At 31.9% G+C, this 22,763-nt stretch overlaps 2 protein-coding genes and 1 long non-coding RNA gene across 7 annotated transcripts; 1 reads left to right on the top strand and 2 right to left on the bottom strand.

Moving 5' to 3' along the window:
* Positions 1–917: 917 nt before the first annotated feature.
* Positions 918–8,159, bottom strand: LOC102611338 (phytyl ester synthase 2, chloroplastic-like). 3 transcript variants are annotated; one of them, XM_006468788.4, is made up of 14 exons: positions 7,574–8,155; positions 5,818–5,869; positions 5,665–5,720; positions 5,378–5,536; positions 4,577–4,681; positions 4,267–4,349; positions 3,981–4,102; positions 3,570–3,678; positions 3,257–3,387; positions 2,664–3,033; positions 2,155–2,268; positions 1,713–1,798; positions 1,446–1,555; positions 918–1,292 (listed from the first exon to the last, which is right to left on the bottom strand). In XM_006468788.4, exons 1-14 carry the CDS (start codon positions 7,989–7,991, stop codon positions 1,102–1,104), a joined length of 2,106 nt encoding a protein of 701 aa, XP_006468851.1. In that variant the 5' UTR covers positions 7,992–8,155; the 3' UTR covers positions 918–1,101. The 3 variants fall into 3 exon arrangements, with proteins under 3 accessions (XP_006468851.1, XP_006468850.1, XP_024951276.1); XM_006468787.3 differs by having other exon boundaries at positions 4,243–4,349; positions 7,574–8,153; XM_025095508.2 differs by having other exon boundaries at positions 1,040–1,292; positions 1,446–1,581; positions 4,243–4,349; positions 7,574–8,159.
* LOC127899981 (uncharacterized) lies at positions 7,854–11,584 on the top strand. The gene is made up of 2 exons (XR_008051856.1): positions 7,854–8,002; positions 10,896–11,584. It is a non-coding gene; the product is annotated as an uncharacterized LOC127899981 (long non-coding RNA).
* On the bottom strand, positions 11,032–19,418 carry LOC102613124 (phytyl ester synthase 2, chloroplastic-like). 3 transcript variants are annotated; one of them, XR_369549.4, is made up of 15 exons: positions 18,736–19,418; positions 17,573–17,624; positions 17,352–17,407; positions 17,071–17,229; positions 16,820–16,924; positions 15,886–15,992; positions 15,423–15,544; positions 14,597–14,705; positions 14,187–14,317; positions 13,419–13,788; positions 12,749–12,862; positions 12,537–12,622; positions 12,320–12,429; positions 11,388–11,632; positions 11,032–11,156 (listed from the first exon to the last, which is right to left on the bottom strand). XR_369549.4 is itself a non-coding variant. In XM_006468794.4 (14 exons), the coding sequence occupies exons 1-14, from the start codon at positions 19,133–19,135 to the stop codon at positions 11,442–11,444; spliced, it is 2,112 nt and encodes a 703-aa protein (XP_006468857.1). In that variant the 5' UTR covers positions 19,136–19,418; the 3' UTR covers positions 11,032–11,441. The 3 variants fall into 3 exon arrangements, 2 of the variants coding, with proteins under 2 accessions (XP_006468857.1, XP_024951278.1); XM_006468794.4 differs by having other exon boundaries at positions 11,032–11,632; XM_025095510.2 differs by lacking the exon at positions 18,736–19,418 and adding an exon at positions 17,755–18,089 and having other exon boundaries at positions 11,032–11,632.
* Positions 19,419–22,763: the final 3,345 nt, after the last annotated feature.

Here is a 22,763-nt window from a genome sequence, read left to right as displayed (position 1 = left end):
CAATCAAATCTACTTCTCCAAAATTTAACATAAATTTTTTAAGATCTACTCCTCCAAGCTCCAACTGAAAAATTTTTATGGTATAATATGTATAATTGTAAATAATATGTTGTTAATAATTTTTTTATGGTATAATATTGATATTTTTTATGGATAATTGTTAATAATATGTACCATTAATAATTTATTTTTTTAATAAAAAAATGTATTGTTAATAACAAAATAAAAAAATTTGTGTATTGAAAATTTACGTTAATTTTTGGGGTAAATTGATCTTTTTACCTCATTTTGAGTTTTAAGGGCAAAATAGTCAATTTGCCACAATTCTGTTAACTTTTTAACGGAAGTTAATAGATTGGTGGACGTCAGAAGTGTTTTGTCAACTTAGGGTATACGAGTGATACACTTGAAAAGTGTTCACACACATTTGATACGGGTGTAATTTAATGGTATATCACTGATAATTTCCCTAAAAAATATAATCGTGTCATTGATTAAGTAAATGGGTCAAAAACTTTAACCCTAACTTAATGCATAAAAAAATCATGTTGACCCGGACCTACCCCATTTAATAATCTTGTCAAATTTGACATGCATACTAGTTTATTTGTATCGTGTTCGTGTTGGGTAATTGGGTAAAGTTAAATTTTGCTAGCTCTATCTATTACTAGTAAATTGTTGATATCTAGTAAACAAAAATTAAATTTACGTATGTAACATAAGACTTGTAAAAAAGTGAAAAAATTTATTGACCTTCCGTGCGGTCTCAGGAGACAGTCAGCTTATGGTTACTGCAGAGTTTGTGTCCAGTCAATCATATGTTTTCTTGCTGATCAAGACAAAGTGCTCAGAAGAGAGCAAAGAGAGAGCTTGGGAGGGGAAGAGGTAAAGGAAAAAGAACAGAGAGAGAGTGCGTGTGATTAATTAGATAGACGATTCTTTCTTATTATTTTGAAAGTAAAATTAATAAGCTGGGCTCTTTGTAATTACAGGGATAATAGTGATCCCAGAAATGCATGATCATAATCCCTCAGCTACATCGTATATAATACACATGTTTGCATAAATTGAATGCAAATCCTTCTGTAGAAAAATGAAAAATCAAGGCTCAAATGTTGGAACTTGGGATGTAAAACCATGCGTAGCCTGGTAAATGAGTCGTGGCAATATATTCCTGTAAGGATCATTCTCTCTTTTCTCCTTTAAATATGCTAGGCATTTCTCTACCTCGGACTTGATTTCTAAATACAATTCGTGAGCCTTCTCCCTGTCTCTTAACTCTCGCTTTCTCCCTTCATAACATAATTAAACAACTCTTTTAGTACGTCAAGAATCAATATTTGAAAAGATGAACCGGGCATACGACTTTTAGCTCTTGGAAACTTCTAAAGTGAATGCAACAGACTGACTGTAGTTACATAAGGCATATATTTCAATGAACGTACCTTTTGTTTCAATTGGTTTCCCAAAATAAAAATAAAATCTGCCTGGAACTTTTGGTACAGGGTATGGCATGTGCATATCTTGATTTGCCACTTCACCTTTTGTATCAGTCCTATACAGAAATGTGAAGGGGAAAAGCTGAATGAAGAAGCATAAACTATAAATATGGAAAAAAAAAAAACAAGGAATATATTCATTATGGGCGTTGCATATAATGTAGAGAAGAAACTTTTGCAGAAATTAACTAAGAAAATATGCTCTGTAGTTACCTCAGCCTAGCAGCTGTTACTGTCAGTTCTTCTATTTGAGATTTGAAGTAAGGGATCTTCATTTGGTCATTGTAATCAAGAACTATCTGGAAAGTAATGAAAAATGCAATCGATGAGATATCTGAAATCAGTTTAGGCCAAGCACAATGCCAAGGTAAAGGTACATACAGAGTGTATACATGTTATTTTATATAGAGAACGAGAATAGTCTTTTTGCCAACACTGACAAATTATGGCTTTCAAATTTTGCGTATGGCTATTGCACAACACAAAAACTCCGACATTCTTAATGACTAATGTATTGATCATTTAGTGACAACACCTTCAAAATAGATTCACCAACACAAGCGCAAAAAAGGCAATCTGATGCTCCCAATAGACAAAGTGTGTTTATGTAACAGAGAAGTTAGGAGAAAATAGAAGTATTTAAGCTTGAGATTACTTGAGCTAGATCGTCTTCTCCAACGGCACCAAAAGGTACAATTTTAGCACCAAATGTAGTCGCCATCCTGACAAATTCGGAACTTTCTGGCCAGAATAACTTATATTCTTCACCCTGGAAAGTAGAAAGAGATATATTTGTTAATACATCTTCTACAAGAAACCATTTTGTAAATTAATCATAATAAAGGTAAAGCGGGAGACAAGCACGTATAACGTGTGATATGTCAGCTTCACTTCACAGAAGAAAAAACAATAATTGAAGAGAAGAAAATAAATTTTTGCAACATGAATGACTCTTATGAAATTTCTTTTCCATGTTTGGGTGAATAAAAATGGAAACCTACGATTACATCGCCTTCTGGTGTCTATTTTATTTCACATTTCAAATGTAACTAGCAAGCAATCATTTCAATTCACTCGATGAATAAATATTTTCAACAAACTGAACATTAAGCTGATTAAGATTTAGAATAGTGAATAGAATTTAATAACTATCAAAAGATATACCTTTCGATGCAGAGCTTCTCGCACTCCTCCAGGATATAGCAGGACATGAGACTTGGAAGACATAAGTTTATATAAATTGATTCCGGAGACAGGAACTGCGCCCATAATTCTCATAACATCATATGGACTTAAGTCACTTAATCCTCCTTCTTTAGACTTAAAGTACATCATTGGATGTGCTAAGCCTCGAAGAAGAATATTACTCTCAATCATGAACTCTGGTATCAACGTAAGTACATCAAGTCCCAGTAAGTTATGATATCCCACAAACAAGACAGGTCCCTCTGAAGGAATTCCAGAAAGACCTCTTACAATCTTGCCATTCGCTAAAGTAGATAGCATTACAGGACTACTAAGAACACGCATCCATCTGAAACAACAAATTAGTAAATTTATTGGTAATCAATTAATCACAATATCTCAAACAATCAGTGGGCCTGTTCCATATGAATTAACAGAGATCCCCAAAGAACCAATTGTTGTCGTATGACTCATAAATTTAATTAATGGACAGACCAATGCTTAAGTATCATCCAAATTAAAACACAAAGTACGTTTTGTTACTGTTAAGTTTTCATGATAGATACCTTTACCTGAAATCTTCGCATATTTTATTGAATTCGCTACTAGTTGGTGGCATGAAATCTGAAACGTAGTCATGGTTTCTTCCACGGCGATAGTAACTAGCACCCTTGATTATTGTTACCAAATCAACACCATCTTCCTGCCATACATGGGCAGAAGTACACATGAAATCTAATACACTTTCAAAAAATTAGAAATAGAATTTTGAAGAATAAAGTATCTAGTTGTTTTTTATTTTTTACTTTTTTTCCATTTTAACCTGTGAGTCACAAATTTGGACACACACAAAGAATAGGAGGGGAAAAGAGGAGATCATCCTACCAACAAGAGAAAATGGCCATGGCCGTAAAAGTTACGAGGTTCGCATTTGTGCAGGGCACTAGAAAGCCTTTCACCTTCCTCCTGACTCGGCATCAGCTGATCCTTTCCACTGAAAATATAATTATTAAACTCGGTGATATGTTTTGTTTCCACTACAAAACAATGACAAACACTAAGCCTACAACTAATGCAACATGATATAATGCAAGAAATTCTATGTATTGATCTTAAAACAACTTATCTAATGATTGATGCCTATTCTCAGGCTTATGAATTACTGGCATTGAAAATAGTTGAGCAGGAGAAGAATTTCTATTATCACTTATCAGCACTCAATAATACATTTAATAAGTGATCTAATATTTTCTTATAGTAATTGAACATAGCTGGCCTCTGCCAAAGATTTAGAACCTGCAAAGAACGAGCATTTGAGCTTTTACAGCATGAAGGCGTGAATTGGCATATGCAGAAGCTGCCTTAAGCAACTCTATCTTCCAGAGGAGTGTTTCCTTGGGTAAGATATCTGCCAAAACCTGTTAAATAAATCTAATATTGAGATACAATGGTAAGGTTAATTCATAAAAAACATGGCACTGATAATGACAACATAGTAACAGACAAATGCCTCTTTATTGCAGCATATTTGTGACATTGTTATATAGTTAAACCTTACAGGAAGGTAAGATGAGATAGCAACGAGATCCTGTGATAGATCTTGTATTGTTGGTTGCAAAGAGAGCCGTTTCGCCACATTGTCCATTGCCATCTTTAAAGGATCACCTGGACATATATCATACAATTGTTGTTATATGTTCAATAAAGTTTTAACCTTAGCGAGACTCCATTCTAAAATCCAATTTGTCTTGTTCCTAATTCAGTTAATGGTTTTTAACTATCACAATTTTAAATATTTCTTGATGCAGCTTAATTGGGTTCCTTGTAAAAACAAATACATATTCAAAAAAAAAAAAATTAGACAGAACTTCGAGGAATAGATGAAAGCAAACCTGTCATTAAGCTCAAAGTAGATGACAGCATAGTTGTTATTTGGCCTGGTATGAGCTCAAGTAAAGGTATTGAGGATTGCAGCACTGACTTATTGAAAGATGTTGCTGCAAAAGGTCATAAAAAAACATCAATATCGAGTTAGTATACTTCAACAATTAACAAATATATATGCTACCTACTAGTAAGTGAAAAATGATCATTTAACCAAGTGTTTGAATTGTTTTTCCAGTTTAAACATTAGATCAATCGATGAACAAAAAACTTTTACATCTTTTAAAAAATGAGTTTATAGTTTAAAATACATAATTTGTATATCAAGTAATGTAGTATTTGACGTGTCGGTTATTAATAAGTTTTACCATATTAGCATACTAATGATGAATAAGAAAATCAATCAATAGCTAATATAATATTTTTAATCTAAATTACACAATATATATATATATATATAGAGAGAGAGAAAATATTTTAGTCTGAAATTTTAAAGTGCGGTAAAGTTTTAAAACCGCATGGTTTTAAAAACTTAAAATTATAAGTTTTTAAAACCGTGCGGTTTTAAAATTTTCCCTAATTTTTCCGCATTTTAAAATTCTTGACCAAAAAATTACTGTATATATATACATTTCACCCATATATATATATATGGGTGAAATGAGTTGAATTGATTTATATTTTTTTCGCTTAAAAGTTTTGATACAAGTCAGCTCGTATTAATTGATGTGATGCAATCCCATGGTACGTATGTCATCAATGCATGGTTTAGATATATGATTTATGATCAGAAAGTGCTCACACCTCACCTGGATTGACCAAAATTAGTACAAGATCGATGTCAGGATTGCGGGCTGCGACAGCAAGTGCAATGCAAGCTCCAAGAGATTCTCCAACAAGATATACGGGCCTCTTTGGTGAACGGTTACTCTCTGACCTTACAGTGCTTTCAACCAGCTTTACTAGACCTGAGTCATCAAAATATTGAGAGATTAAATAAAAGAAGAATGAAATGAAAATTAAAAAAAAAATCAAATAAAATATATAAATTAAAAAAGACATGTAAATCAAATAAAATATATTAATTAAAAAAGACCTGTAAATGATGTCCGATCCTTAACTGGAATATGCAAGCACCATATATCAAATATCCTTAAAATTGCCACGTCACATAATCAATAAGAGGTAATTTAAATATGTAGTATACAGCATTAAGTACAACTATAAAAAGGCCTAATAATATACTCACTTTCCAAGTCTTTGATGCTGTCTTATAAGTCCAAGTCCAACACCGTCGATCCCTGCAGAGTTTATGACAAGTATCATTATTAGGCTCCGCCGAGTTACAGTTGCTGTAACAAACAGCCCAGCCAATCGCAAGCATTGGATTTTGGAAGAATTTAATCTAATGGATGACATACAATATAATGTGAATAAGTAATAAATGGGCAACTGATTCAAATAATTTCGATTTTAAGCGATCGTAACAAGTAACAAAAAGCCGTTATTTCTTACTCTAGCCGCCGTGGCCGTTGCTGGTTGACTGATTCTTTCAGTTTTGATTTGGAAATCTCCGCATGAGGAAGGTACCGGAAGGGCATGAATCGATTGAATTTGACAGTAAATTTTTCTTAATAATATTTGATTTTCTAGAGTTACCATCTTTCTTACAAAATTTCATTAAAAATTACTACAGAGCTGATTCCATCCATCGCTATGGATGCAGATAAAAATTGTTGCAACTAAATTATTTTATTTTTATTATATTGTAAAAATTAGTTAACAAATAAGATACAAGAGCTCAAACCCAATACTGATATATTCAAAAGCAATTAATTAAAATTTAAAATCAGCATTATCCATTATTAATCATATAGAGAGAACTGAGCTCAAATAACCAACTGCATAAGATGGAGAAGAGCGTAAGATTCAAATTATCATTATAAATTTTGGAAGTGCATACTCGGAGAATGAGACCAGCAGAACTTCACAAGCAAGTATTTAGAGAGAAGAAGACTACAGAGAGAGTAAGAAATAAGGGAAAATTATTTGCAGCGGGCTCCAACCATTGATTTTTATACATGTGACAAGATATTATTGGCCACATTGTCATTTTATGGGCTGTATCTTATAGAAATTATAAGGTCGCAAGATCCTTATTATTATTATAACAATGGTTTATTATAGATATACTTTCTTTTGCATATAGTGTAAAACCTCTTTATTTTGTGTTACATAATAACTTTTATGTAATCACAAAAAAGAGTTTGGGACAGTTATAAATAGAATAAACTTCAATTAAAAATAAATTATAATGTTTCTAGATTTTATTTTAAAGAACTTGTTTCTACGTAGTAATCATTATTTGTATTTACAATATATATATATATATATATATATATATATATATATATATATATATATATATAATATTACGTGTATGATAGAATAAAATTTTTTTCTAAAATAATTTGGGACAATGATTAATTTTTTAGACATTTAATATTACTTTACATATTTCCAACGCTATATAGATTTACAAACTAGTTTTTTAAAAATTATGTCTATATTTTTCAATTGTGTCTATATAATGAATTTAACAAGTGAATTTTACCTCTATTTTACTTATATTAAAGAAAATTGAATCAAAATAATAATTTTTGTAATTACATATCTATTAAATTATAATTTTTTATTATAATAAAATTAATTTGATCCCAGCATATTTTATAATTATAATATTAGTTTGGGCCTATCATTATATTTGGTCCTACCACTATAACGTTAGAGAGGTTTTACCATACATACCGGATAAATTAATAAAAAAATGAGAATGGGAGGGAAAAACAAAAAGTAAGAAATAAAAAGGGAAACTTTTGCTCGTAAAATATTATAAAAAGTATATTAATAATTAGCAAATGATTTTTGGATAAAGCATAAGCATTAAAAAATGTAAAAGGTGACGACATAAACAATAATAACGGATTGGCTAAAGAGAAACGCACCAGGCAAAAAGAGGAGGAGAGGAGAATCGCGAGTGTGGGACCCGCATTCTAACGGCGAGAACCAGCGGGGCGGACCGCCGCCTGATGACGATTTGATCATATCTTCGGCTTCATCAAAGTAATCTTTCAAGCTCTTTCCGTTACCTTCACTCTCCTCCTCCGAATATTCTCTCACGTTAACTCTCTGTTTCGTCTCAGCTTCATCTTCTACTAACTCGCTACTCTTCTTCTCCACAAATATCCTCGTCGGCGTCGTTTCCGTCATCACTGTCGTCGTTGCAGCTGACGTCCGCTCCGTTGACACCGCTACTCGCTTCAATATAGGATTCCGTTTCGGCTTCTCGGACGACGACGTAATTTGTCGACGAAAAACCGGCGAGGAAACGGCCGAAAAGATGCAAGCTCCGACCGTCGCCATCTAGAACCGAAGTAAGAATTTCTCTCTCCCTCTGTTTGTTTTGTGGCGCTTTTGTGACTTGTGATGTTATGTAAGGTTCTTGGAATGTTTTTCCATCTTTAGTAAACAGATTTGATCTAATATAATTTAAAAGTCAATTTATTGTGAATGAACGGAATATATGATTAAAATAATATAAATGAACAACAGAACAAGGAGGAGAAAGTGAGAAAACGAGTGTATTTTTCTCTTGGTGTCATTTCGTTTTAAAAATTATTTTGAAAATTTTATTATTATGTGTATTTTAAATATTAATTTTAAAAATTCAAACTTTTTAAATTTTTTAAAAATTAATTAACTGTATTTGTTTAAAACACCAAAAAATGTTTAAGACACATAATTTTAAGAGATTTAATGCATATTTACAACAATATAATTAAGTCAAGTTGTACAAAAATTATTTTATTCAATTTAATTATTAATTTTATTTATTTATCTTCAATATTGAATTTTGTGCTCAAAACAAAATAATAATTCTATAAATACTTTTTTTTAAAAAAGAAGGAGATTAGGAGAAGAAGAAGTTAAAAGAAAAGGCTATTTTACAATAAAAAGTATTGCACAGAATTTGTAGTCAAAATTTTTTCAAACTAATGAATTCCTCATTGTCCATCTAAGTATAAGATGTTGGAAATAAAAATTCTAGCGTTTAATAACATGAGAAATATCCATTAAAAATGAGTATTATATTAGTATTCAAAGAAATCATATAATAATACTTATAATATATTGCCTTGAGGGTCTCTCTAAATTACATTTAATGTAACTTATAACTAGGTAAAATTCATTCACTGGGCCTTTTGATTCCACTATTTCGTTTTTCATTTTTGTACTAAAAAACTTAATTGTAAGATACATTTAATCTATCTTACAATTAATAGTAATTCATTTAACACAATGGCTATGGTGTTGCTCCCTTGTAGAGTATTGTCTCATAACCACACGATCAAAATGATAAATAGTAAAAAATAAATTATTGTTATGATCATATGGTTATAGAAGTACATTATAGTGGAGCAATACCGCCAAAGTCGGACCCTTCGTGTAATAGATGATGATATAATAAATTTTTTTTATTAAAATTAAAGTGTTCAACATAATTTTATAATATTTATTAACATTACTTAGAAATATAAGATTTGGATAGCTGATCAGCTGTGAATATAATATAACTTCTTGTTTCTTACCAATTAAAGAATGTGGAGTCAGCTGTCAGCTACCAAGTTTGTAAATTGTCTTTTTTTTAAAAAAAATAAATTAAAATATAAGTTAATAAATGGCGACGAACTAATGTTGCGTAGAGTCTACAGTGTACCACCATATTAATTTACCTTTTGACAAACAAACCATATTAAAATTTAATAGGAAGGTTATAATGCAAAAAAAAAGTGTATTTTATATTATTTTAACGTAAAAGATGTAATAACTAATTAAAAAAATAAAGATTTTTTGTAACGAAGAAAATCAAAGATTTAATTAAGTAGTCAAAGTGAAAAACACTAGGGAGGTTAGTGTTATTCTTCTTCTCTTTTAATTTTAAATTCTCTATTCAATTTTTTAATTATTTAATTGCAATTGAATTAATTGAAGTGGGCGTCATCTTCTCCCCATCTTCTCCTCTTAATTTTAAGGTAAATAGTTCAAGTCACCCTATTGGTATGGTTATAATAGTTTGAAAAAAATGAAGTTCGATAGTAGTTTATAAAATATTAGAAAAGTTTTTTTTTTCTTTCCCTTCATTGGTCCTCTCCCAAGCTTTTTTAATTAATATAGCATCGCACCGTTAATAGTGTTTACTTGGGGGATTGAAGAATTTGAATTTAGAATAAAAATAATTAATGATATTTACTTATTAAAACAATAAAGAAATGAGAATGAAATATATGGGGCTCATGCACTTTAAGGATTAAGGAACAAAAATTTAATTCCTATCTCCCATGAAAATTAAGTTTTCATTCTTTAAACCCACCATTTTACTCTAACTAAATTTCATAATTCTACTTTTATCTTTTATTAATATATTGTTTTATTATTTTATCATTGTTATTATTATTATTCTGTCATTGTTTTTAATAATAATAATAATATTTATTATTATTATTATTGTTGTTGTTGTTGTTGTTAATATGATTGTTATCATTGTTTTTATTAATAATAATTTAATTTTTGAGATCCCTATTATTATTAAATAAACAATATGTGACCTTTTAAAATAATTTTCTGTAATAATTCTCATTTGTCCATGACAATGAGGTTTGACCAAAGAACACGTCGATGACCTCAATAAAAGATAAACTATTGTGATACTTTCAAACGTGCCATAATGCTGAGCTTTCAAATCTGGCATGCAATATCATATAAAGTGTACAATTTATATTCTAGACAAAACACATTTTCAAATAGTGGAATATCTTGAGTTGTAAGTGAAACGTAATTTATTTATTTGTTTATTTTTGCTTTTTTCCTCTCTCTCTCTCACTCTCACTCTCACTCAGACCTAATTTCTATACACTTCGAATTAATAAGTTGATTTTGTAAAAAACAAGGACGCGAATCTAATTTACATAGATTCCAGTATTGATCGGTGGAGTGTCACGATCTTCTTAGATGAGCAGGCTTGGATATGTTTCTATCATTTTTATGACAAGAAGCTCTTGATCGATGAAAAAACTTATCACCAACAACGACAAATTTATAGATGATTTGGCAGTACTATATTAGCTTAAAATCATTTTGTTATCAAGCAATCCGAATTTTAAGTTCATTACGGACATCTTCACCCCAAAGCTTTATTTCATTAGTTAAGAACCCCATCACCTAGATATTTTTATTCTTTGACACTAATTTGGTCTGTTGGTCCGACAGACAGTGACTCTGTGAGCCCACATGCTCCCCCAATCAGGCAGCTCACGTGAACCGTACGAAACGGCTACTTAGCAAATTGCAAAATTAGTCCACCTTCTTCCGTCGACACACTTGAAAATCTGATGGGTCCATGCCATTAATTGTAAATATATCAATAAAATATTAATATTTGCAAAATACATACCGTCGTGACCAGGGAAGACTCGTCCCCAAGCTGATCACCACATGTACCAAATACAATAGTACTTTTACTCCATTTCACTGAAAAAATAGTGTTGTAATTAATCTACAGAGAACAGACACTATTCTTCCGTCTTGAACGGCTATGAATGTCTATTACAAGACCCTATGTGCAGTATTAACAAACGTGTGATCTATCTACGTTTTTCTTGTTCTTTTCTTCAAACAAATTCTACTATCTAATCAAGAATCAACAATCTTGAACTGTTTGTCTAAAGTATCAACTACTTTTTTTCCATGAACTGATGCTACCTTTATTTCCTGAAGCTCTTGCAGATCTTCTCAGAGATTACAAAGAATCAATGCTCAGATTTGAAAAGTCGGGACTTCATTTGTAGGGCCATGCGTAGCCTGGTAAGTAAGTCGAGCCAATAGATTTCTGTACGGATCGGTTTCTCTCTTCTCCTTTAAATAAGCAATGCACTTTTCAACCTCAGACTTTACTTCTATATACAACTCATGACATTTCTCCCTGTCTCTTAATTCTTGTTTCCTCCCTTCACAAAAATTTAAGTTAATCAACTTGCATTAAATATCAAAGCTGTGAAAGATTTGGGAAAAAGAAAATACAACAATAAAAGAAAATACAATAACTACAACTTAGAGGCACTATTTTATTTAACTATTGAAATTTAACTTTGTTTAATCTATACAAGTACCCTAAATTCTGAAATAGAAAACATTAGAAAGAAGACATGCATCTATTGGTATAGACCTACCACATCTGAATGTTGAACACCCTCTAGCAGGTTAGTCTAGTGGTTTTTCTAGGTGGATAAACTAATGATTTATAACAAAGTATCAACTGTTTGCCTTTTAGTTGGGACGGATACTTGCAAGACAAGGAACCCAGAATCAAGAAGCATTGAACAAAAAGTTATTGTCACAGTCCAGTTGAATTCTTGGTTGTTTCAGCCACTAAAGTACTGGATAATTCAAACACGACATGGTCACTGGTAGAAGTGGTTTTCACTCAAGAATATCTATCGTGGAAGCAAAATAACAGTTATTATGTCCCTAGCAATACATCCTATCACCATATTATATCATTAGCCTTTCGAAAAAGGAGATTAGTTTAGTTAGCTAGACACAGTTGAACTATAAAAATTTGTTTTGCCTGACTAGATTCTTCATAATTAGGTAACCTGATAGGTTTCATGATATGGGTCATTGAACAACAATACCTTCTGTTTCAATTGGTTTCCCAAAATAATAATAAAAGCGGCCTGGAAGTTTGGGTAGAATGCCTGGTAGATGAATATCTTGGTTCTGTATCTCACCGTTTGCATCAGTCCTATCATCAGCAGATCATGTCAAACTCTAATGAGGTCATGCAGGAAGGCATAGATATTGACTAAATGAAAAATGTGAAGGAAAAACATACAAAATAACTCAAACTACCTCAACTTGATAGTCTCGCCTGTTAATGCCTCTATTTGAGCTTTAAAGTAAGGAATCTTCATCAAGTCATCATAATCAAAAACTACCTGACGTCAATGAATATGCAATCAACTGTTCGTTAGATACCAGAGGTTGACTTAAAGCTAGTGGCTGATTAAATGAATCTGAAAAATAAGCAGAAATATACAGCAGAGGTAATGTTTCAGGCTTACTTGACCAATATCATCTTCTCCAACAGCACCAAAAGGTATGATTTTAGCCCCAAATCTAGCTGCCATCCTGACAAACTCAGAGTGATCTGGCCACAACAACTTGTACTCTTCACCCTAAAAGGATGAAGAGATGAGATAAAACATTCTGAATTTTAACAAGTATACCTAGCGTCTCATTTTTGTACAAGTTTATAAAACCATCAAACAGAAAGAAATGAATAAGGAGAATATCTAATACTTGTAGTCCCACAAAACAGATGCATGCATACATGCTCAAACAAAATCACCCTACTCAAGTAAGACTGTGACATGGACATGTGAAGCTAGTCAGCATTACATCATGGAAAGAGAATTCAAATTTCAGGACAAACATAAATAAAGTAAATTAAATTTATTGTAACAGCAAGGTTATTTGCATCATATAACAAGATATATCATTTAGCTCATTCAAAGATTTTTGCATTCATAGTTTGCAGAAGTAAATAGGCTATTCACCAACTTGCTATCTTCTCTTTCAAATTATTGCATTTATAAAAAGGCATATAGGAATTTGGAAATTGAAGTTTTGGTATTAGAGTGAATTTGCATAATTCTGAATGAAGTGAACATCAAACAAGTTTATGAATTTAAAAGTTAGGATGAAGGTAACAACTTAACTGAGAGATGTTACCTTTCTATGAAGAGCCTCACGCATGCCTCCAGGATACAGTAGGACATGAGACTTTGAAGATAAAAGCTTGTAGAAGTTGGTTCCTGAGACAGGAACTGCACCCATTATTCTATGTGTGTCGAATGTTGCTAAATCAGGTAACAACCCGTCTCTCAATCTGACAAACATCAGTGGATGTGCAATTCCTCGTAGAAGAATATTTCTTTCGATCATAAATTGGCATACCAGAGGAGTCAATTCAAGTCCTAGTAACATGTGATAGCCAACGAATAAGACAGGACCCTCAGAAGGAATTCCAGCAAGGCCCCTAACAATCTTTCCATCCTCTAAAGTTGAGAGCATGACAGGGCCAGTAGCAACACAAATCCCCCTAGGACAATCTTAGTTGTGAGCCAATAATAATATACAAAATTAATGAAATCACAACTCAGTTAATCATAAGCATGCTGTAGTGAGGGCAGTTAAGGGAATTATTAGGTTATCAGATTAACACGACAAACACCAGGATACCAAGTTATATTAAGCATATTCACATGTTCCATTAGACAATTTTCTTAACACCAGTAAACCTTATAGTCCCGTGATGACTGTTAATGGAACAAATGGATTGTCCAATCGATTATTTTCAGCCAACTTTCAACTGGCATTCTTTGGGCAGATGATGTTGTCATTTCATTAATAGCTTGAATACATACCGGCCAATTTTTTTATTTTGTTATAGTAGATATCTAACTTGTATTATTAGAACCTTAGCAAGTTATATTTTACCTGTTTGATTCATATATCTTTCTGAATTCATCTGGGGTTGGTGGGATGAAATCTGAAACATAGTCATGGTATTTTCCACGGCGATAGAAACTTGTACCCTTTATGATAGTTACTAAATCGATATCATCTTCCTGCCACACATGGGAAGGTGTACTATGAACATCAAAAAGAAAATGAAATAACACATTTTGAGTGCAAATTATGCTATAAAATATGCAGATACACTCACCCCATGTTCACATGAACTTACATCATATCATGGCACATAATGAAGCAAATAATTATAAGGGCACAAGCAAGGAAATAACCTATGAGATTTTACCATTTGAATTCTAAACTCTGAATCTCATTAATGCGTACAATTGAACACACACACACACACATATAAAGAAAGCAAGAAGAAAACCTACCAAGAAGAGAAAATGGCCATTGTCATTAAATTTACGAATCTGACATTTTGACAGTGCATGACGGAGTCTTTCACCTTCCTCTTGACTTGGGAAGAGCTGATCCTTTCCACTGTAAAGAAGACACAATGTTTTTGACACATTTTACTGGAAGAATCACTTAAACGGAAAAAAATTGGATAAAAACAAGCTGAAACTTTAGGCTTTATAGAAGGTACTAGCGTAGAATATAAGAACAGGGAGGAGGTCATGTGATTCAAAATACTTAAAACTGTCCATTCCTTTAAAACTGAGGAAAGTGCTATTACAGTAAGAGTTGCTGCAATAAGCTCTCAAGGCCAGCCGTTGTGGCAGCAGCAGAAGATTATGTCAATAAGCTAATCATGGAAACAGTTGCTTTTTCCAGAATTTTATGAGATATTATTTTGCTAATAGAAATTGTTTGTTTCTCTTATTTTATTTCAAGTTGTTTTGGTTGGGTTGTTTGCCGCATTTGATTTTTTGTCGCAGACCACATGTGTGTTTGGGTCTGCTGGGTCAAAGATCCCCATGGCACCAATAAGAAGACTGATTATAACAAATATTCTCCCGGAAGAGAGAAGAATTTGTACAATCAGTGTACTGGATACCAGTCTACCAAAGTGATAACACCACACCCCACCCCACCCCCCCCCCCCCCCCCCCCCCCCCGCCTTTTCTTTCTTGCCTTAGCGTGTGTTAGGAAGGTGAGGGTGCTTCTCTGGCTATTGGGCAAAGATTAACCTCACATATAGCCAATTTTTATCTAATAATTACTGGAACCAAATAGACCATGCCAAAGTGTGAGCACCTGGAAATTATCAACATTTGAGCTTTAACAGCATGAAGGCGTGAATTGGCATATGCAGAAGCTGATTTAAGCATTTCTAGCTTCCATAGAAGAGTTTCTTTAGGCATGATATCAGCAACAACCTGTAAATTAAGTTATCAATTCTTCTACATGAAACTGACAGCATGTGAAGAGAAATATATAATGGAAGCATCAACGTGAAAAGATAAACAGTCAACATATGAAAATCATCACCATAAGAGGTCAAACAGATTTATAAAGCACACTTACTTTCTGCTATCCAATAAGTTATATTGCTAGATAATAAAACATTACAACAGAGACATGTCGTTTACAATGAATCAAACAGATCCAAGGCATAACAAAAAGCTGATTGCATTAGTTCTGAAAACATAAACTGAAAATTGCTTTTCAAAAGTAATAGAAATAAAATGCCACTATTATCTTGACAGTTAGAACTTACAGAGTGGTAAGATGACATTACAACAAGATCCTGTGACACCTCTCCGGCTTCGTGCTGCAAAGGAAGTCCCTTCACCAGAATATCCACTGCCATCCTCAAAGGATCACCTAGGTGGGTACATTATAATGTCGGCTATTAAACACAATAATATAAGAATAATAAATATGGAAGAAACTTATGTGCCATAAATTTTCATCATGTTTAGGAATAATGGACATTAATTAGAATCAATTCCTAGTACAATAAGAAGGGAAAATCATTTCATTTCAAATTTAATTTTTTCTGTTTCCCCCTTTCACAAGCTGAAAAACAGTTCTGAATGCAAGCTCTACATTGTTTGAAAGGTAGAAGTCCAGAACCTTTAATTGTCTTCCCTTCCATTCAGGCTATTACAAAGGTTACCATGAGGAACAGAACAAGTGCATTTCACTTCATGTCAACATTGAAGCGCAGATAAGAAAAGCATTATAATCATCGGAAAGTACCATAATAACCCCAAAGTCTAAAATGAAATCCTATATGCTGATTTGAAGAAAACAATAAAAAGAATAAGAAAATCCATGCCATTCAAAAATAGTCTGCAAGAAACTCAGAGAAATTGTCTGTGACCATCACATTGTGCAGCCAGCCAATGAACCTTTTTAATTTCTCGGTTGTATGGTTAAGCACCAAATACCAATTCTTGTTTTGCCATTGTCTTGAAATTTAACAAACAACACATACAGATACCTGAATTCTTCATCTGACTATTATCAACTACAACCTATATTTGCAACAAAATAAGGAAGAAACCAATAGTTAATTTATCCTCTTGTCCTGAATTTCAAAAAATAAAATAAAATAAATCTCCTAAAAATGGGAACTTTAGAAATTACCTCTGAAAATATGCAACTAAAGAAACCAGAAAAGGAAGTTTGAGGAGCAGAAAGCAAACCTTGCATTAATCTCAGCATATATGGAAAGGCGAGAAGGACTTGATCAGGCGTGAGTTGCAATAAAGGTATCAGAGGTTGCAACTGTGACTTGCTGAAAGATGTAGCTGAAAGGAGAGAACATTAACTAGATACCATATGAATAAGAAATAGTGTTCATCATTTAAAAATAATACCCAGTGTCCACGTTATACCCATCGATTACTAAAAATAACATCTCAACTATTGCTAATACAAATGATGAGAAAGTCACCTGGGTTAGCCAAAATCAGTACAAGGTCAATATCAGGATTCTGAGCTGCAACGGCTAGTGCAAGGCATGCTCCAAGAGACTCTCCAACAAGATATATGGGTCTATTAGGCAAACGATAATTCTCTGATCTGACTGTTCTTTCAACCAGCTTCACTAGCCCTGAAAATCAAGAGATTGAGAAGAGCAAAATTTGAATAAAAATAAAATGGAAATTCATCTTACACATTGGTATGAATAGTATAATACATTAACAATTACGGAGTGAATGGAAGCGAAAAGACCTGTAAATGATGTTCGATCCTTGACTGGAATATGCAAGCACCATACATCAAAAATCCTTCATTCATGGAAAATTCCAAATTAGATTATCAGACGGATCAAGTTGAGGAAGCAAGATAATCAAATTATATACTGACCCAAAAATGGAAAAATTATAAACATTTTACACACAACACAGAGAAGTAATTGGTGGTGGTATTAGAAAGCATTATATAATCCTTACTGTCCAACTCTTTGATGCTGCATTATAAGTCCAAGTCCAACTCCATCAATCCCTACGAAATTCATACAAATCATCGGTAAATGTGAGAATCTTAATACCAATGAAATGGACAGTATTAGAAGTGAAAAAGTCATTTGCTAGAAATAGAAAGCAAAAAAAGAATTATAAGATAAATACCATACACTTGAACATGCTTAAAAGCTTGAATTATAGAGAAAGTCTGAGATGGTATCCAATCGTGAGACATGGTGAAAACATGTCGAAAAATCGTTTGAGCGGGCAAAACCAACTAATTAGAATTAAAAAGCACATAGGTGCGCACGCATAAATGAACGGTGAAGGAGATGATAGCAAAGAATTAGTATTTGTAGTTAATAATATACAAATATTTAAAAATTAGGGCACCTAATACAATAACAATAAATTTGAGAGGACTAAACAATAAAATTAATTCACATTTTTTAATAAACTAGGCTAAATTTGCTGTGTGCAATGTGTACGGGCAAAGCACCAAGCGGTGACTCTTTCAAATATCCTTTCGGGCCTTGCGGCTTAGGGGCCTCAACGTAGATCCGCCGGGACCACCACATAAAATGTAAAATATACTTATAGTAAAAAAAAAAAAAAAGTAAAAAAAAATTAATAATGTAATACTAATCGTACTACAAATAATATAATAATATTAAAATTTACTTATATTATATTTATATTAGGGTTTGTTGACCGAATCTTGCTGGGTGTAATAAGTTTTTAAAATAATTAAAAAGAACATTTACACCGTGCTTATACTCAGAAACAAAAATGCTAAAAATATAATAGGTTTTGTCCGAAACTTGAAGAAGCAAAATAAAAAATAAAAAACAGAAATGTGTTCGCAAAACGAGCCGCCAATGTGTTATTGTAAATAATTTTGCATTATCAGTATGGACATGAATTAGTACTGTAAAGAAAGAAAGTGATGTCACTAAACTTTCTCACTCGTAATTGATCAATAATTGACCTTCTTCTTTTAAAACACCAAAAGTTCAAAAGTCTTTCCACTTTCCAGAAACGACGTTTGCTCGCTCGCAGCCTCGCGGTGGCAGAATAAATTAAAATGTTTTTTTTTAAAAAATAAATAAATAAATAATTGAATAATAAAGAAGTAAAATAAAGAAACAAACCAGGTAGATATAGAAGGAGAGGAGAATCGGGAGAGTGGGCCCCGCACTCCAACGGAGAGAACCAGCGAGGCGGACCACCGTCTGATCTGATCATATCTTTGGCTTCGTCAAAGTAATCTTTCAAACTCTTTCTGCTCTCTTCCCAATCTCCTTCGACGTTGACCCTCCGCAACGACGTCTCGGCTTCTGCTTCACTACTCCTCTGAGCCTTCTCCTGCACAAAACTCCTCCCCGACGTCGTGACTGCCGTTCCGCTGTTGCTTGACGTCTGCTCCGTCGTCACAGCTACTCTCTTCAAAACCGGGTTCCGCCTCCGTTCTCCGAACGACGACGTCTTGTCTCGACGATATATTGCCGATAAATCGGCGGAGAAAATACAGCTAGCTGGGATCGTCGCCATGGAGAGTTGAAGCGAGTAAGCAGCGGGAACAAGAACTCCCTCGTTGTTGTTTTTATTGATATCTGGCGGCAGCGCACTAGCGTGTGCAGAGGGATTCAAAAGGCTGTTTGATTTATTTTTTATGATAATAAAAGTATTAATATGAAAATATCAAGAAATTAGAAATGAGAGTGAGATGGCGACCGGCGAGTGGGCGATATTTTCGTATTACTTTTAAGAGGGACGTAAATTCTATACGTCGGTACAGACTACAGAGAGGATAACATTGGTCAAATGGGGTTTAGTGATAGTTTCCGTTTTTAACACATGGCAATTTTTGCCTCTGGAGGTGAACCACTGTCTTCATAATTGTTGTGAGAATTATTTATTTGAATAAGTATTTTATAAAATTTAAATGTAATATTATAGTCTTAATTATATATCTTATTATAAGTATCGTGTGTTTTTTCTACTATAATAGTAGTTGTAAATATTTAATGTAATATTCAATAATATAGTATGTAATCAGTATTAAAAGAAAAAAAAAACATATGGCAACTTTTTTTAATGATAATTGATAGGATGGGTTATTTGCAATCAAAAAAATTAGTTAGAACACTTAGTTACTTAAAACACTCACTTATAAAATTTAAAAATCAAACTTTTATTATGTACACCATATTAAATCTAAAAAATAACCTATGATTTTTTTTTCTTTTTCAACTCCCATTTCTCCTTCTTCTCTTTTCCTTTAGTTTTTTCTTACTTTTGTTTTCACAAACCAAACTTAAAAGATAACATCTTAAGAAAGAGGATCTATTGGATTTTGCAAATTCATTAGAACTCTTTCAAAAAATTAAAATGTTTCAAGAATTAACCCGTGGCTTTTAATGTGTACGAATGGACGAGTGTTCTGATTGAAAGATTTTAGTTTTCCTTTAAAGTTTCAAGTATTTAATCGTTTCATCTATGTTTAACATTTTTTTTTTCGCCTTTGGATCCATTTTTCTTAAACTTGAAGTTTAGAATTTCATGTATTTAATCATTTCATCTATGTTTAGCATTTTTTTTTTCTTTGAATCTGTTATTCTTTTTAATTAATTTTCAGTATGCCTAATCTTTGAGCCAAACATTGCATAAATCTTTTTTTTTTTTTCTATTAACATAATTTATGAGATATTGTAAATAAAAGTCTAAACTAAGCCTATTTGCTGGAAGCATTGGATTGTTGTTCTCTGCACCAATGGCAAGATATACAATGTTGTTTTAGAGTTTTTATACTACCTTAATGATGAATTTGTCAATAAAGATTTAGGGTTTGTGATAAATGGTTGTGTAAATTATTTTTATTTTTAAAATTAAATTTATAATATCATTATTAGTGATTTCATAAAAGGATTTTTTTTGGTAATAAAAAATAAAGAGTGTTCAAAATATTTTTCAGGGTGCAAATAGCCTCACCCTAATTCATATTGAAGTTGAAATATTTCAAATAATTTATTTAATAAATTTTAATAAAAATAATATTTGATAATTTTTTAAAAACTACTTATTTCATATGTTTCTTTATTTTAACAACAACTTTTAGAAGCAAAAAGAAATTATTTTTTATGAGTAGATCATTAAATAAATTACCACACATTTTTTAATTTCTTATTATAACCTTAATATTTTAATGAAAAGACAATTATGTCCTGCTTTTTATAAATCCTGATTTATAAATAAAAGGGAATTTAACTTTTGTTTATTTTTAATGGCTCCGCTTATCGTGTCCGTTGGGCACTATACCCTCTTTATTCATCTTGTAGTGAAGTTGCCGTTGAATGAGAATGAGCAATATCGTGCAAGTGTGAAGAAGTGTCCACATGGCGCATGAAGCAAACCAGGAATGTAGGTCATTAGATGGGAACTATTTAATGTTGCAAGTATTTTGTTTAAGGAATCAAGAAAATGTTGCTGTATATAACAATAAATTAGTTAGTTGGAACAAGTATTTGTAGAAGCAAATATTTAGTGAGAAACAATACAATGTAGGCTATTTACAATTTTGTTGTTGCAATTGACATAAAATGTAGGTGACTTAACTTTAATGAAAGAAAAAAATGAACCAAGAATGGAATGATAGGAAGTAGATGTAGGAATTTAGGGGCATTTAAAATGCAATCCAATCTACTAAAAAGCAGCAGTGAGAAAAGCAGCACATGGCACATATAGAATATTGGGGAAGTCGGTCATGAGAAGGAAACTATTTTTGTAGCAAGAAAATTGTTATTGGAAAAAAGACATATGTTGAAGTTGAACTATCTTTCCAATAAATTTGTACGTGAAAACAAAAATAAGCTGAAGCAATTACTAGTTGAGAAGCGTAAACATGATAATTAATTACTATTTATAATAAAATCTCAATAAATTGATAATCTAAGTTAAATAATAGTTTTTGTCAATGACAAAGTGATAAACTAATAATTCCATAAATTTATAAAATAATAGTTTTTTAAAAAAATTCATCTTTCGTTACCACTTACTATATAAATTAATAATTACATAGTATAAGACAAAATTCATATGAAATGTCCATATGGCTTGTCTAAAATATATTCTCAACAATGTTTGCTTGGTTTTTAAATTAATTTCGATTTGGATTTCATCTTTGACTTTGTCATTCTGCGAGAAGATATTGTTTAGTATCAATATCGTTACTTCTTTGTTTGAAAAGGTCTGAATAGTAGAATTATCATCTTTGACATGGAAAAATAAAAACCGTACAATAATCTTAATACTATTAATATAAGGTAGCTAGGTATTAAAAAATCATCTTAAAAGAAAATTATTATTCAAATAAAACATAATAGATACCAACTCAAGGTAAATCAATAGTATAAGCATGATCATTTCTTTTCAAAATGATGAATATTTTCATCAATTAATAATTGATTAATTTATCAATTTATCGATATTTGTTAAACTTAATAAATTTTTTCATAATCCCAAAACTATTAATTTATCGAGATTTTATCGTATTTGTTACAAGAAACAATACAATTTATAACAATATCTTATTGCAACGGGGACAACAAAATCTCTGGCAATTCTCTTTCCATGAATAACAACCACTTGATTTCAATCACATTAACCATGTAAATGTTAACAACACATGATTAAAAAAAATAAAGGCAGTTTTTTTTATGATTAATCAAAGGAAAATTCAAAGAACAAAATTAAAGGAAAAGAGCCATAGGTGTTGCCGTGTTGGGAATGACCATCCGGAAAGCTACAGTTTTTGGTATCCTACCGCAATTTGCAAAGTGTAAATCCATATACTGGTAAGTTTAATATTTGAATGAATGTATTCGGAAGTTGTTAGATTAGCATGCTAAAAAATAATTTCACGTGATTATTCCAATCCAAACTCACACGTCGTCCCTGATCCTATTATGTTTGCCCACAACTGAAAAATGATAATAGTTTCAGAATTTTTTTTTTGTCGATGGCAGTCGATATTTCCAAAGCTAGTCAAGCATTATAGAGAAGAAAGCAAAAAATACAAAAACCAATTAAAAGCAACGGGTTAAGATGATAGCCAAACACCACTTCATTATTCATTTACAAATCCCAACCGTTCGATTAAAATAATTAAAATCTAACGGCT

The sequence above is a fragment of the Citrus sinensis genome, chromosome 2 (assembly GCF_022201045.2).
Source record: "Citrus sinensis cultivar Valencia sweet orange chromosome 2, DVS_A1.0, whole genome shotgun sequence".
Taxonomy (NCBI): domain Eukaryota; kingdom Viridiplantae; phylum Streptophyta; class Magnoliopsida; order Sapindales; family Rutaceae; genus Citrus; species Citrus sinensis.
This window is presented reverse-complemented; position numbering and strand designations above follow the sequence as displayed.

What these genes read in the sequence shown, in the direction of transcription:
- LOC102611338 (XM_006468787.3), bottom strand. Translation starts at nt 7,991, where the DNA reads ATGGCGACGGTCGGAGCTTGCATCTTTTCGGCCGTTTCCTCGCCGGTT. An exon ending in GGATCGGACATCATTTACAG is followed by an intron (nt 5,537 to 5,664) that starts GTCTTTTTTAAT and finishes TTGATGACTCAG; the next exon opens with GTCTAGTAAAGCTGGTTGAA. An exon ending in CAAATGCTCGTTCTTTGCAG is followed by an intron (nt 3,679 to 3,980) that starts GTTCTAAATCTT and finishes TTATATTTTCAG; the next exon opens with TGGAAAGGATCAGCTGATGC.
- LOC102613124 (XM_006468794.4), bottom strand. Translation starts at nt 19,135, where the DNA reads ATGGCGACGATCCCAGCTAGCTGTATTTTCTCCGCCGATTTATCGGCA. An exon ending in GTGAGGCTCTTCATAGAAAG is followed by an intron (nt 12,863 to 13,418) that starts GTAACATCTCTC and finishes TCATCCTTTTAG; the next exon opens with GGTGAAGAGTACAAGTTGTT. An exon ending in GAAACCAATTGAAACAGAAG is followed by an intron (nt 11,633 to 12,319) that starts GTATTGTTGTTC and finishes ATTTTTGTGAAG; the next exon opens with GGAGGAAACAAGAATTAAGA.